At 39.0% G+C, this 16,656-nt stretch overlaps 1 protein-coding gene across 1 annotated transcript in view; it reads left to right on the forward strand.

Annotated features, from left to right (window-relative positions):
- Positions 1-16,656, forward strand: part of tspan15 (tetraspanin 15) — a 28,242-nt gene continuing 11,586 nt past the window's right edge. Inside the window, exons 1-4 of the mRNA XM_018666986.2 lie at positions 1-193; positions 8,440-8,625; positions 9,401-9,475; positions 12,098-12,193. Of these exons, the coding sequence (XP_018522502.1) occupies positions 104-193; positions 8,440-8,625; positions 9,401-9,475; positions 12,098-12,193 (447 nt within the window). The 5' untranslated portion in view covers positions 1-103. The remainder of the gene's footprint in view (positions 194-8,439; positions 8,626-9,400; positions 9,476-12,097; positions 12,194-16,656) is intronic.

Genomic DNA, 16,656 nt, shown 5'->3' on the forward strand with positions numbered 1-16,656 from the left:
CTCCTCCGCGCGCTTCCAGGTGTGGTGACGAAGACAACGCGGAAGTGTGTTGTCAACGGCAGCGGAGGGAGCCGCTCAAGTCAACTGTCCCCGGTTAGACGCGATGTCTAACAATAGCGAGATCCGATACTGTCACAGATTCTCCTACATTTGCCTCAAATTCATCCTTTTCTCCTATGCCGTCGTCTGGTGGGTGAGTACGGTGACGGTTATCATTTGTTAAAGGGGAGCGTGCGCTTTGTTTGGACAGATACTCCGGCTGGAGGACAGACAGGCAAACAGGGTGTGTGTGTGTATATATATATATGTGTGTGTGTGTTTCAGCCGGGACTGTGTGTGTTTGAATCCATAGAAGAAATACAAATATACGTTGTTATGGCGAGAAAAAAATCGAGACGAGACTTTTCCTTTTCACATAACAGCTTTCAGTTTTGTGATTTACAGCTTTGAAGCGACAGGTGTTGTACCTGTTGGAGTAATGTTGGAATTACACCACATTACCGTCGGTCTGCTGCAAGCTAGCCACACCCTCCTGTGCACCTTTACCCCACTCTTACCTGTCTAGTATGTGCACTGGGTATACACAGGGAGAGAGCAGATAAAGAGGAACGGCACAACCAGGCTTAAAAAAATCAGGGAGATTCCACAAACTGAGTGTACATGTTTTGTTGAGTCCGGCTGTGGTCACACTGAAGCACGGTATGAGTCACGTGTGGGCCACCACAACACAGATCAGCAGAATGTTTTCAGTAAATAACAAACTGGAAAAAAAGGAAAAAAGACAGCTTTTTCCTGCTCTGTCACAGTTGGTCCAGTTCATCCGTTCAGCCTGCTAACATGATTTTATCTACATGGTGACCTAAAGTGCAGTTTAATCGAGGAAATCAACACAGTCACATTATTAAGTCTAAGTGCAGCGATACTCACATTGTTGGGTAAAGCCTGTGTGTCAACATAGATAAAACTAAAATTGTGTCTTATGCTTAGGTGTGTTTTAAGTATGTAAAATACTATGGGTAATAGGGTGAAAAGGAGATTTTAAATGGATAAGGAGAATGAGATGGCAGCTCCTTGCTCCTGGTAATATTCAGTACTTTAATTGTGTGATAGACCTGCACTATCAGGACTACACTGCTTCACCACTTGCATCAGAGTAGTGTAAGCCACAGGTGCTTGATGAATTTTTTAATGAATATAGATGAAGTGCCATTGAAAGACACCCATCAACTGATTTGGGCCTCATTACTGTGCCTATTACATAATAGTCTGTCAAGGCCTTTTTTCTTCATAATTGATTAGTATGGGCCTTTTTGCACCTTAGTTTTGTGTCATGAGTAAGTTCATCTCCTCTAATTTTTTTTTAATAAAGCAAGCATATTTAAAACCATATTTCATTCACTGCTCATAGATGACAAGGTACATGATAAAGGTACCAAGAATATGAAGGGATCTGCTGGTCCCTTTGAGCCTTTGCTACCTCTGCATGTCTGGATTACTTGCAGGCACAGTGGGAAGATGTTTGGGGGCTGAGGACCATTTAAACCCCCAGAGCCCACAGTTAGGCATGAACATGAATATGTTGCCTTTCAGATGTCTAACAGACTTTGTTAATTTAAAAGAGACTTCAAGGGGAATTAGGACTAAGTGTTTCCTGTAGAGAGGTGAATTGTAATGTTGCTTGAAGAGTACTCTTTGTCTAACTTACTGACTTACTACATGAATTAGTGAGTAAATAAAAAGTAAACTTAAAACATACATTATCCTAGTAGAGGAAGTGATTTGATAACGATACATAATAGAGTATGTATTTGAGAAGCACACATCTTCAGCTGCAAGCAAGGATTGTCAAAGTGTTTGTCCAATTCAAGTCATTCAGTGCTTAAATATGTTTTAAGATGCTGTGATTTGTTAAAATCAAGGAGTGCCTTAAATTGCTTGCGTCAGTTTATTCATTACTTTTTTTACAGGCTGTAATATAATTTGTCTCCTTTCATGGCTTGATATAACTTTGATATAACTGAAACAAGATGCTCTGATAGCTTACATTATGTCAGTTCTTTAAGAATAAAGGTTCTGTGCATCATAACCAAACCGTGCTGCCGCTCCGTCTCATAGACAACACAACAGATTGTATATTTGTGGAGACAGATGGCTGATTGAGACGACACTCAGTGCGCTAAGAAAATCACTTATTTGAAATGCTTATTCATGGAGACAGAGAGAGTGGGATGGTGTGGCAGAGAGTAGCGAAGGAGTCAGTAATGGGTTTATTATGGAGAATGACTGCTGCCTTGATATCAGGGGTGAAACAGATTAATCAGTTATATTTACTTTGCTCTGACAGCTTGTTGATTCAGTCATATTAAAGAGGCATTCTCACAGCACACTGCCTCTGAAGACTGGTTTATCTCAGCGTGATACGGTCAAGAATAAAGAGCAGTTTAGGTCACACTGTCACATCCTCTAGGAAGTGTAGATATTTGCAAGTGTTCACACACTCAGCATTAAAAGTGGTGCTGTTTTATTATAAACAGTGGTTCTGCTGTAATGTTTAATGAAACAGGTGTGTGGGACTTACTTTTAGTTGAGTTCTCAGTAACACATTTCCACATTTGATGAAACAACAAATGCTGATACAACCATGGACTGTGATACAACAGCAGGCAGCTTGATTGGCAGCATTACAGAGAGGCATCAGCCAAATACTCTGGTAGTGATTTATTGGGAAGTTGGCCAAACAAATTTCTGTTGTGTGTTTTTGCATGACCACAGATCTTTGCTCTCTCATATTTCAACTGACCATTTAAACAGCCTAAAAAGATGCTTGAAGAGTATTATTGGCTCCTGCTGTCTTGTTTTCAGATTTTTTTTTTTCTAATGACCTGCTCTTCACACTGCTTCAGTGTCCCAGAGGACAGGATGTCTGTGTGCTGGAGATCAGCTGCTGAGGCTGCAAACAGCTAAGTGAAATAGCATATGCTGGAGGAACAATGTACAGGAGAAGTGAGTCATTTTTTGCTCACTGCACACACTCACACACATTTTAATTTCTTTATCATGTATGACCAAATGGGTCAGGGTTGGTAAAGACTAAAATCAAAACCAAAACATGTAGGTGATGAGAATACCCCAGCTCGTGTCTTACAGTCTTTTAAAGCCATTCAAATTGTTGTTCCAAGACCGTGTGTAGACACATAATGCAAACTGGGAATTTGGTAGGCAGAGCAGAGGTTATTACTTTGATTACTAGGACATGATTGGAGGTGTGTGAAAGGATTTTGTCAGCAGTTATGATTGCTGGCTGTAATTTTTCATAATGTGTTTATTCCTGTCAGTTTAATCATAGAGTAATGCAAAAACTGGAGTTTCTTTTAAAGATAACCTTTCTAAGCCCTGAACATCTTGTTCCTGCACTTTCGTTTCACATTTCACTTTTCTGTATGAGGTTATCCACTTCTCTTAACATTTATTTACCCAGTGAAGGTTTATTTAGTAGTGGCTCAGTTTGATAACACACTAAAACACCTTCACACTCTGGGACTTCCCAGTTTAATGCCGGTCTTTGACTTTTGACCAGTGAGCAGTTGTAATTGCACTTTAGTATGGGACAGTGTGCCTTACTGACTGACACAACTGCTGTTGTGTGAGAGAATCATTACATTCAGTCCTCTACCTTCCAGCGACCTTTATTGTTATTGTTCATGTATCAAATGAAAAATGTTCCTGTTTGCTTCATGTGAAAAATCATATAGAAAGTCCAAGAAGTGAAGTCCAAGGCAAACTGGTGTCTTAGGACAAGCATCAGTACAACCTTCTCTTGATTTTCTGTGTAAACCCAGTCTCCAAGCAACACTGCAGAATTCTGAAAATCACAGATGTACAAAGTCTCTATAAAACTCCTTTCTTGGCGTGCCCTGTGATGTTGTAAGGACATTTATTATAATGTTTAATTATTAAGAATTATTTAATTTAATTATTAATTGGCTGATTAGACAAGAAACAAGAGTAAATGTCTACAGCCATGCTGGGAACTCTGTGAGGTTGTACAAGCGTGTATCCTGGGGTTTCAAAGCTACATTTGAGTTTCAGCACTGTATGCCCCCATAGCAGTTAGTCGAGTGCACTGATAGCACAGTGAAGTAGTTTTAGCTGAGTGTAATAGGTTATATAATCCAACTTAACCTTGGCCTAATGCCCTGATATTGTCACTAAGTCATCTGCAGCTAAGTGCATGGGGATAAACACAGCACTGCCTGTGTTGTTATATTAGCAACGCTATTTTAGTTAAGATTTGTTTACATGAACCAGAGTGATTCACAAACCAGCAAGGCTCTCTGTAAAGATTATCACTCTTGAATGTTGACATATTTTATTGTTGGCAGAAATTTAGAGTTGCTTTGTTTAAAATGCTCTTGGCTGAATGGAAGTGAGAATTGGGGTGGGCAGGCAACCAGCCAGCAGCAAGATACCATAACAGACAGCAAGCAGGGACATGTAAGGAAAAGTCATCATGGTGGAGTATAAACAGTGCTTGGACCTTCAAAACTGAGTGACTACTAAATCTCCTTCCTCCCCTCCTTCCTTTGCTCCTTCCGTTGCTCCCTCCTCTCCTACACGTCTCTGACATGTTGTCTGTCTTAATTTGGAAAGGCTGTAGATAGGCTGACAGCAATTAGCAATACATTTGTCAAAGAATGAGGTGTTTTCAGTGGCAACATGCTGTGATTTAACATTTGCCACAGTTAAAGTGTGGGCGTGTGCGTATTTGTGTGTGTGTGTGTTCTCTCTCTTGGAAGTTATCTTTGCTTCAGGGAAAAGGTTGAATTGAAAAGGTTGACTCCACCTTTTAATTGTTTTTCTGTTGAGTGACTGCTGGTGAGGAGTAATAACCAACACAGAGAGTGTGAAGTGTGAAGACAAATAAAATGTAATCTACTGATTGCAACCACTTGAAAATGAAAATGATTTAATGGCTGTGTCTTGGAAAACTGGCCGGCCTGTGCTACAAAAACAGACCTGAGGTTGTGCTAAATTGTATTATGACTTAAATGAAGGTCTTCCACTTCCCCTCCTTGTGCAAGAGGCATAAGCTCCAGCATTGTTTGTATTGTATTTGGCAGTCTACAGGTAAATGTATACAGATATACAAGTGAGGCTAAATATTGCATGGAAGCACACTCACTTGACCTTTCCTGGATACATAAAGGATAACAAAATAATTGATGTTACTAAAAATGGGTCGCTGGTGTTTGGCCAGTCACTACGTCAGTTGCCTGATCACATTACAGGCCTACATTTACCCATGTGCTATTTGGCAGTAATTGAATCTATGTAAGGGGCCTTTTTAATTTTAGATTTGCCTGAAGCACATTGTAGGGACAGACTTGCTCATTTAACTTTGTTGTTATGTATTTATTTCCTACTTCAGTCTTTAGAATATATTGACATGGAGCAGAGAAAATGTGTCTCAAACTCCTAATCCTGTGGAATTTTTCTCTTTATTTGATAACATTTCAGCTCTCAAGCCTCCTTCAGGATCAACAATAAGAGAAGCATCTCTATCACTATGAAGCTGTATAGACATTCATTCTTGAGTTCTTGGCAAACAGCATTTTACCATCAGCCTATATATTGTTGACTGTTAAGCGCATGATTTCAGTGGATGCTGTCATCAGGGACCAGTTAAGCATCAACATGAGCCAAAGAAAATTGGACATAAAATCCTGCTCAGTGCCTCCTTACCGTTGTGTTCATGCAGCTGTGTCTTAAAGTAATTATTGAGATGTTAGTTTGAAAAGATGGTGAGGTGCAAAGATCATCCAAACTAGCAATTTTTCTGTGGGCAAAAGGTAATTCCAATGAAAACTATGAACTGTGGTGTCTTTCAACATTGTACCTAGGATATTGCCTCTGGAAGTGCTTGTAATTTTTTGTGTATTTATTTTTTACTGATATGGAGGTGGGTGAAATTCTGTTTGTTCCTCTCCTCCTTTGCAGTTTCCTTCCTTCCTCTGGTTGAGTCAAAAATATATCTCACAACCACAACAGAAAACAAAGCAAAATCATCAACCAAGAACTATCTGCATGTCTAGATAATATTAACTGGAAAAGATGATTTTTCTCTTTGTAATTTTGGATGAACTGACCCTTTAAGCTTTTCTTACTCTCAGATATGTCCATGGCAGGAACTGTCAGCCGCTGTTGCTAATTGCAGACTCTTAATTAGCTACTGCCAGACACAAATTTTATGCAGATTATGAATGCTGTTGAATGTTAAGGTGATGCTGAAGGTGTGCAGATGAGTTTTCTGACTGGAGAATCAAGCTTTAGTCATTAAGCTGTCGTGCAGTGAGCTCAGGTTTGTTTAAACGTCAGTGTTAACAAAATCAGTGTGAAAGCATTATTAAATTTGCTGTTCTTAAATGCAAAGGTTTGTTATAAGTTAACTCAATTGACCTTTTAAGGAGAGATCAAATTAACAATTTTAATTTCTACATAAATCAGCCTTGGTGGGATGTATTCATTCATTTCTCCAGTTTTCAGTTCAATATCTGAATAACAGAATATTTCACCATACAGCCCAGGCTAATTAAAACACATGAGGATTCTTATCAAATAGAGGAGTCACTTGTGGCTGACATGTTTACTGACTCCATGTTTGAGAATAAAGACTACAATTACCATCCAACACAAATTAGGCAGGTGATTGGTGTTAACTGCTTTTTGAACACTAGAAAAGCCATGTGACTGTCATTATAGGTTTTCAAAAAAATGCAGTGACACTGTGTTATAATTATTTTAAGATCCTTTAAATGGAGGTTTGTTTACCTGTTATCAGATCCCTGAAATTGTTCTTTTTAGTTTTGCCATTTGAACAGAAGACAACACATAGTTTCCACTGGTTGTGGTATTGTTAACATGATTTTTATTTGATTGGTCTAGTGTTTTGATGATGGTGATGATCCATCTTGTTCTTATAGTGTACGTAAGGTTTCAGCCAGGGAGCCTGTTAAGTTTCTGAAATACAGAGACATTTTGTCTCAGATACTGTGATCTCACAGGAAGACAGTCCCGAGTCTGCAATCATCAGTCTATAATTCATTGATACACAGGTGGAGTTTCATGTGCACCCACCTCTCACCTGACTAAATTCAGCCTTTCAGACACCTGATCAAGAGAAGTCCTGTAGAAAAATGGATGGATGGATGCATGAAGTCCTAAAAATCACAGAGATAATGTGATAGAGAGAAGTGTGTGGGGATAAGTGTGTGTGTGTGTGTGTGTGTGTGTGTGTGTGTTGGGATGTGTGTTTGTGTAAACAGTCTAGACGGTTTATCCACTTCATCCATTGGTAGTTCTTCAAAATTCTAAAGTCAGGCTTGAATTGATTATTGAAGTATTTTGGAGAGAAAACCTCCTAGACCAAGATGCAGTGTGTGTGTGCGTGCGTGTGTGTGTGTACTCCAGACGTCACTGATTGTTCCCAGTAGATTCACTTCATCCCAAACTAAAGTGCTTCAGAGCAGCTAATTAAAGAAAGCTGTCATTTACAAAAACAATGCTGAATTATCTGTGACTGCAGTCCACTCCAGTGTGGTGAAAATACAGATTATAATTAGACTCTAATTAGGCAAACTGGGTTCAGTAGCACACATTTCATACTCTTGAAGCTGTAGAGATTCCAGTGCACATCACAGTGCTTATGGAGGTCCACTTTTGATAGTTCGATTTGGTCCATGTAAGATTAAACAAGACTAGTCCACAGCCGTGCTAGCAGATCTGTGATGCTGTAGGTTCAGCAGTGCTTTGAGCTAAAGGCTAAAGTCAGAATGCTAATATTCTCACAGTGACCATGCTAACAAGTTGATGTTAAGCTGTTATCATGTTTACCATTTTCACCATCTTAGATTAGTATATTGACATGTCAACAGTTCGCTAATTAGTACAACTGACACAACCCTAACCCTAACACAAAGAAAACTGAGGCTGATGGATATGTCATTAGTTTTTGAAGTTATTGCATTTCATTCTGAGGGGAACATGTGCATATTAAATTTCATTTCAGTTGATCCAAGAGTTGCTCAGCCATTTCTCTCAAAACCACAAATGTCAACCTTATGGTGGCACTATAGGAATAGTCAGGATTGCTAAAGTCATTTGATGTCATCCTCTGGAGAACATGAATATCTACAAATATGTCAGGTCAATCCAGTTGATAGTCACTGATATGTTTGAAGCTGGACCAGGTCTCAGTGGACCAACAGGCCAACATTAACATCCAGAGTCCAGAACAATTATGGGCCTTTGTCTTTGGTCCAATGTGTGTTTTCTTCTTTGAGTCATATTTAAAGCTGCTGAAATTATATGAATTCAGAAATTCTCCATTATGTTCAAGCTGATGACTAACCCATCCCATCTACTTCCCCTTTGTGTTTCCAGTTAATAGGAGGATTTATTCTGGCCATTGGTATCTATGCTGAGGTGGAGAGACAGCGCTACAAGACATTGGAGGGAGTGTTTTTGGCCCCAGCTATAATCCTGATCGTCCTGGGAATCATCATGTTTATTGTTTCATTCATTGGAGTCTTGGCTTCACTCAGGGATAATCTAACTCTACTGAAAGTGGTGAGTGCCAAGTAATGTGTCTTATAAACAATGTGGCTGCTAGGATTCTTAATATTCATTTTTTGTTTTTATAGTGAAGCACTATAAGAACAGTACTTTCATTGTGCGCTTTATTGTCTTATTTATAAAGCTGCATCATTTATGTATAACCAGTGTGTTACTATTCATTGTCATTTGTACCAATGAATTTTAAAATACTATGAAAACTGCAAACAGAAAAAGAAAGAAGGTCCAAAGATAAACATACACTCTCAGAGCAATCTGTTAATATACCCATACTGATAGTGGTTAGGGCCTGCTCTCAAAACAGCCTCAATTCTTTGTCTCATGGATTCTACAAGATGTTGGAAATGTTCCGTTAAGATTCTGCTATATGTTGACATTATTGCATCATATAATTTCTGCAGATTTGTCAGCTGCACATCCATGCTGCCAAATTTGTGTTCTACCATAAGTGCCAAAAGTGTTCCATTGGATTCTGATCTGGCCACTGAAGCAAACTGAACGCAGTGTCATGTTCATGAAACCAGTTTGCCATTAGAAGATGGTAAACTGGCTACAATACTCAGATAGGTTGTGGCATTCAAACGATGACTGATTGGTGTTAAGGGGCCCAAAGTGTAACAAGAAAACAATGGGATTGCATGGTATGCATCCAGACTGGTACCTTTAAGGCAGTGGTCAAAGCCTGATTTATTGTATGACATTATTGTAAAGATAAATATGTTCTGTAAGTATATAATGACTATTCTCTCTATTGTGTGTTCGATCACAGTTCATGTACACCCTGACAGTGTGTCTGATCCTGGAGCTGCTGGGAGGAGTTTTGGCACTACTTTTCCGCAACCAGGTGAGCTGTCCGATCAATAATCTGTGTTGATCTAAAACCTGCTAGAGACAGCATGTGGGCAGTTTGAGCATTTGTCAGGGAAGTCAGTTTCATTTAAATAGCCTGATGTCACAAATCATAAATAATCACGGGGCTCTACAATGTGTGCAGAATATGACACCCCCTGTATTTTAACTGGGGAAAAAAATCCTCAAAAAAACGCTTAACAGAAAAATTATATCGAAGAAAGTTCAGTGCAAGTGACAGAGGAGGGATCCTTCTTGTAGAATGGTCCAATTTAGTGGGATAAAGTAAAAAAAATATATAAAAAATATATAATGATTCTCATTTTTCAGAAGTGACAGTCACCATAATGCACTTAACCATGGAAATTGTATGATATCTTTCATTAAATGGAGACTTCACTGACACCATCCAGAAACCTTATTTGCTCATATTCCCAGTCAGGAAATGTACAGGGACAGTTTGATCAGTGTTAATCTGTTGAGAGAGGAGCTAGGATTATCACTTGTGTGATATCAGTGTGCTGATGGCAGGTTCTGCTTCCCTGACCTGTCTTTGTGTTTCTCTGTCAATCTTTCTTCTGTCTGTCTCTCTCACTTTTAATATCTCACTCGTAATCCCTTCTCAGATCTTTTCTTTGTTTCTCTTATTGTCTTGTCTTGGTCTCACTTCCCTCCCCACAATAGACTCCAGTAACCTTCCTGCGCGTACTAACACAGCATGATCGCTTGTTTTTATGCCGTCGTGACTCAGCAAGCAGCTTCCTCCAGAACTGGTTGTGATCATGAACAATACTTTGTGTAAAAAAGAAAAGAAGGAAACACTTTCAAGGTGACCCTAAGTAATTACCAGACATGTAAAGATACATAGATGCTAATTGCTTGGATATTTTCATTGTCAGATATTACTACATTGAATGTAGTAACCATTTTAGTTGTTCAATGATGCACTGCAAGTAAGTGATTCAAAATACTCTGTTATGCCTACCATAGAGGCAACCAGCACGGGAGTCTAGACCACCTCCCAGAGAATCTCCATCAGGCAACATGATTTGAACTTTCCCATGTGGTCCTCTTGCTGTAATGAACTTCTGTTGTGAAGCTACTATTTATGTGAACAAAATAACTCTTGCTACTGCTTCAGATTGAAAGCCTTTCATGGTGAGCGACTTGAAGGCCTTAAAAAAAATTACTGGTGCAAAATATGCAATTTCTCTTCTATGATTTTATGTCCATCTCATTGACACGACAATCATGTTGCAACTGATGATGCATGAGGCATTAAAGTGAAATTTATGTATATTTAGACACCTTTCGAGTTGAGGTTGAGGTTGACATTGGTGGAGGATTAAGGCTCATGTGGTCATATCCCCATGAACAACTAAAGAACACTGACAGTCCTCTTTGAGATATTTATTACATCAGAGATCTTGTTAAAACGCTCTCTCATTCATGAATATCGTTCCTGTGGCTCTGTGGGGATTTGAGAATGTCCTTTTGCTTCTTTTTAAGACTTTTTAATCATCTAATTTACAAGACTGTTACATTAAACAGAATAAGTGCTTGTCTTGGATTAACATTTTCAACAGTGTCATGTAGTGCATTTTAATGTTTATCACTGTTTGACAAAAGAAAAGCTAAATTATCAACATTATGGTTGTAAATTTTAGGATGTTAATGGCAGTTTTATTTAGAATACAATCCAGTCCCAGCTTCTCATATGTCATTTCCTTGTTTTACTGTTATCTCATTCACATTGATATTAAAATAATATAGCCGTGCATGAGAAATGTGTGCATTTTAATTAAGATTTCTGTTTTTTGCTTGTATAAGTAGATTTTTATAAAGATGGATGGATTTTTCATTGGTATCTCATTTCCATGAAGACCATGTTTAAGATGATAATGCGTTGAGAGCTTACAGTGAGTTCTTTAATAATGGCCCAGTGTCGTCTGTCTCAAAGGGAAACGCCTCCCTAACTCCAAGTCTATAAATCTGCTCGTCATAATTTGGTTTAAGCGTGGCTGCCTTGCCCCTATAGATTCACTGTGAAGACTTGATATGTTCAGGGGATGAATGAAAGGCATTAAATAAGAAGCTCAGTCCCTTTTAATATCTGACTCTCATGAGGATAGTGGTCTCAATTCATTATTATTGGCAGTTAAAAGAGAGACATGACGGGGCATTGACAGGCCTGAATGAGGAAGAAAGCCCAAAGCTTTGATGCCCTCTCAAAAAACTATAAATAAAACTAATTCATCAGAAAAAAGAGGAAGGCAATGAGTGAAAATATCACATTCAATATCACTCTCCATGAATGTCTTTAGTGGGGTTCGAAGTTTCAAATATTTATTCCCAGTCTCCGGATAGATTGATACATTAACTTAGCGTGACCCCGCCACACCAGATTGTGACTGACAGATGTGAGCTGTCATATTTTAATGTTCCAGTTCAGTGGATCAGTCACCTTGACTAATCACAGCATTTCCTCTCCAGAGCTGCCTGCCTGACACATTGATGGTAGATCAGCTGTGTCATTGACAAAATGAACATGGTGACACAACTCCCCTCCGTTCCCATTAACACGCCCAAACTGTTCTGTTTATTTTTGCCCTTACAGACGGTGGATTTGGTGAACAAGAACATCCGAAGGGGCATAGTGAACTACTATGATGACCTGGACTTCAAAAACATCATGGACTTTGTTCAGAAGAAGGTAAGGTTGTACCACTGCTCGTTTTCTGTCATTTGATGAGGAACATTCCTGTCAACAAAAGACATGATTAAATGCTACCAGCAACCAAGTTTAGCATTACAAGGCTGATTCAAGATCTCAGTAAAAAGACCCACCAGTGAACTTGGATGATCACAGCAAGTTGTGTCCAAAATAATGAGAGAGCTGTGCCGAGCAATCGCCGTGCACCTGCTCCCAGAGAACATCATGCTGCCACGCACGCAGCCTGAAGCTCAAGATCTCATTACCCACTTTTATCAAGCGCATGGGGATGCTGTGTCTGGGGGCAGCAGACTGATCGCACATTGAAATTAAGAAGCAGCCTGCAACAAACTCACTGATTAACAGAAAACAAAAGACAAATGATCCCTCAGTTTGCAGGCTTCATGCACTGTGCAGAGTGACCAGCATCTGTGCCAGTGGAGCAAGACTGAGACTTGATTAAATGATATTTTGGGTGCTTAAGTAGTTACTTAGCTAGTTTGTGTGACAGCTAATTTGGTGGTTTAGCAAATGAAGGTTGAATCACCTGCCTCAGTTCAAATCCCACCGCTGTGGAGCTGGTCAGCTTTCAAATATTTGAATGCAAAAGTCGGAACTTTCACGCGTTGTTTGTGGATTTCAGCAGACATTCCACTGATGTCCAGTGCGCCAAGGCGAACTAATTCTAACATTCCTATCCATTAGCTACCGTGAGCAGTGAGGTCCTGCAAGAGCACAATATTTTCTGTCAAAGTTAGAGCCATTCTGATTATTTCACATTAAAGATTCCAGAATTTTTACTTTGTTTCATTGACTGGGCTCAGCTGGAAATGATCAACATTTATATATATATATGTATACAGAGAATTGTCATCAGAATCTGCAGCTCCTCACGTCCTCGCTGAGTTTTATGCTGCAGCTCATTGTTTAGTTGTCTGGCCCCACAACTGTACCGTTTTGGTTCACCAAAACACACTTAAACAACATTGTTTTTGACCACAGCAGCAGCTCTTTTCACTTAGTGAGGTCTAAAAATCCACTGTATACTAACTGCTCAGCACAAAACAACCAACACACGCAGTTAGTGACTAGCTGGTGAACACAGTGGAGCATTTGGCATTTGATGGAGAACCAAAAATGAGCTAAAAGAGAGTGAAATTTGGACTTAAATTCTCTTGGTTGCCAACCACAATGACTCCGTGATGATTTTTTAACAGGTTCTACATATAATGGGATTTTATGTCTCCACTGCATCTGAGGAGTTAAAATGATTTATTGCAAGATTAAGAGATTCATGAATGTCTCAGTTGGTTAAGAGACTCTGCCTTCAATGCCAGTTGTTTCAGTGCAGCCATGAATAGTTGCTGGAGAGACATCAGAGGATTATGCTTGTGAAGTTCAAAGTTTATGTCAAAATATGACTTTGTCATCTTTATTTTGGCATGACTCCACAGCTTTGGTCAGCCTCCACTTGTTTATTAACTTCAAAAGCAGCTCCACTTCGGTATCATTGCAAACAGAAGAAGGCCAGCTTGCTTTGGCAGCATATTTTCTACGTTTATCCTGTGATGTGCTTGAAGATCTTAACTGGCACTGTGATCTGCCTGCTCTGATAACAACAAAACAGTGCTTCAGTAATGGTCGAAAGCCATTTGGCAGCAGCGGTGCTAAACTTCTATGTTTTTCCTGATGGTTTGCTCAAGTGTCCTGCTGTAGCGAGAGATTTAAGTGTTTTCCTGCAGCACTTGGATGAAAAACCTTAAGAAATCCATGCAGATTGAGGCTGTTCCCACACAGAGGACAATGGCCTAAATTCAGCCTTGCTTATGTGTTTTTTTTTTCTCTGTAGTAACTAAACGATAAGAAAAAATCTCTTTGTTGTGTGTGGGTTGGTGATTGCATGGAAATTTACGGTGTGTTTGTTTGCGAGCAGTCAGTGAACCTGTGCTTCTTTTTCTCTCCCTGTTGGTTTTATTGTTTTCTTATTTTAATGTGCTATGTGTATTGTAATACAGTGTTCCTGTCAGTCATTCCAGCCAGTGGAAAACATTTACAGTACATGAAATTCAGACCAGGAATGACAACTGTAATTTGAGTAGGAGAGAGGAGACGTTCCATAAGAATGTGTATAGAATTGAAATGATTCATTGATTGGCTGATCGACAGAATTTTGAAATTTAGCAGCTATTTTTATAAGCAATACATAAATTGTAATTTTTTGAGGCAAAAACATCAATCAGTCTGTGGTTCCACTTAGACATTTGGTGCTTGTCTTTGTCTTAAGTGATAGTAAATTGGACTGTTGGTCGGACAAAGCAAGACACTGGATGATGTCAACTTAGAAACTTGTATTTTTCAGTTATTAACCAATTCATTGAGAAAATATGTGTCTATTTAATTATTAATGTAAATAATCATTAGTTGCAGCCCCAAATGAGGGTTGTTTGAAGCTGTAACAGCTGTAAAATGAGTAGTTGTATCAGTAGTTGTATCAGCAACAGGAAATGAGAAAAATCTCATTGTGAAGCTACAGCACAAATCCATGGATTAATGGCAGGTCATATCATATCTTATTAAGTTCATTTCAAGCTGACCTTTCTTTGTACTGTGCCTCAGTATTCTGATGGAAATGTGACATTTATTCCACCAGAAATGGCCGCCTGTGTCTTCAACACTGGGAATGACAGTGATGGCCCTTTTTCCCATGCAATTGCATTACATAGTTAATCATAACACTAGTCATAATGCTGACTACTGCTGTGTCTTAGTGCAAGTTGCAGTTTTTCAGGAAACCTTAGCTGCAGACATCTGACCATGCAAACACCACACAGCTTAAATATTTCAGACTGTTTTTTAATCACAATTTACACTGCAGTCACAACTATCAGTATTCGTACAACTGCTGCAGCCAAGATTTGTGGTTTATATCAACAAGTCTTACAGCACTGGAAACAACAAAGCCATTCAGTCATTTGGACAGACACTGACTTCATTTCCCCAGTGCTGGGGTTGTTGGTTGTTTGACGCAAAAGTAATATGATCATACATATTTATAAGTTCATTTAAGATTCATTGCAGGCAGCATTGTTGGCATTTTGGCAAAGCAAGTCAAGGCAGTTTTATTTCCATAGCACATTTCAGTGCTCTTTACATTAAAATGCAAACACCAACAAGCTGTGTGTGTGTGTGTGTGTGTGTGTGTGTGTGTGTGTTTGGGTGGGTGGGTGTGTGTGGGTGTGTGTATGACAATATAATGGATACATGAAAATGCAATAACAGTAACAGAGAAAGGAACAAGAGACAGACAAACAAGAGAAAACACACACACAGAGCAATATGTAAGTTGAAAAGTTTATCTTTGAACATAAACACAGATGAGATAGATCTTATGTATATACTTTTTTCCCCTTTTTAACTTGGAGATACCACTGGAATTTGAGGATTTACATAAAAAATAATCTATATATGTTTAATTCAGTGATTTTGTCCAGCACCAGATGATCCATTCCAAGGCTCCACCCAGTATTTAACTAGTTGAAACTACAGTAATTGCATCTGTGCATTTCCAGAACACAGGGGATATTATCAGTATTTTGACACCATAAATGCTCAAACTGGTGAAGGTGAACTGAGAAGATTCTCAAGCTGCATTTGAAAGAAATATATATATATTTTTTTACTGATAGTGCTGGTATCTGCAAGAACCATATGCACAAACATCAGCAAATTCAACCAATATACAGTCCCCCTAATGATCAAATTATCATTACCTTTGATTGTTTCAATGGATAAGGTCATTTGGGGTTTCCAGATGCTGAACTCTTCATTTGTGTGAGGAATAAAGCCGAAAATATGTGAGACACAACTCCTGTCAGGGGAAACATAAAGTAAATGGGTGGGAGGTGGGGGTGGGCAGAAGATGAAACTAAGAGAGGGAAATGAAACTGTGGGTATGATTGTCTGCAGGAATAGAAGGAATGTGTCTCTGCCTGCAATTCAGATGGATGGAGACATGGAGGGAAGTACACTGTGCGTATTTTCTGCTGAAAGAAACATTGTCCTGTGTCCACCAAACAGCTCTTCTGTTTATTTATTTTCTTTTACCAACACCACTTACAGTAGCAGCTGTCCTTGAAGTGGCTCTTGACCTGAGAACATTAGATAGATAAATGGATGCGTGGATAGAAATTCTGCACAATAACTAAATAGACTAAATAAAGTATAAAGATAAAAAATATATATATAAATAATAGAAGAAATAGACACCAAAGATAGACCCATAGCTACACTATGTGCACATTGTACAATGGTGGTAATGGTGGTTTTTGATGCTTAAAACACCCTCAGTAAAATAAAAAGCAACAACCCGCTCCTTTGATATATTTCTGACCAGAACCTCCAGTGTGTCCATCTTCTATTGATCAGCGGATGTTGCAGTGATGTCAGGTATTTGTGGGGTTGAG

The sequence above is a fragment of the Lates calcarifer genome, linkage group LG2 (genome assembly GCF_001640805.2).
Source record: "Lates calcarifer isolate ASB-BC8 linkage group LG2, TLL_Latcal_v3, whole genome shotgun sequence".
NCBI lineage: Eukaryota > Metazoa > Chordata > Actinopteri > Centropomidae > Lates > Lates calcarifer.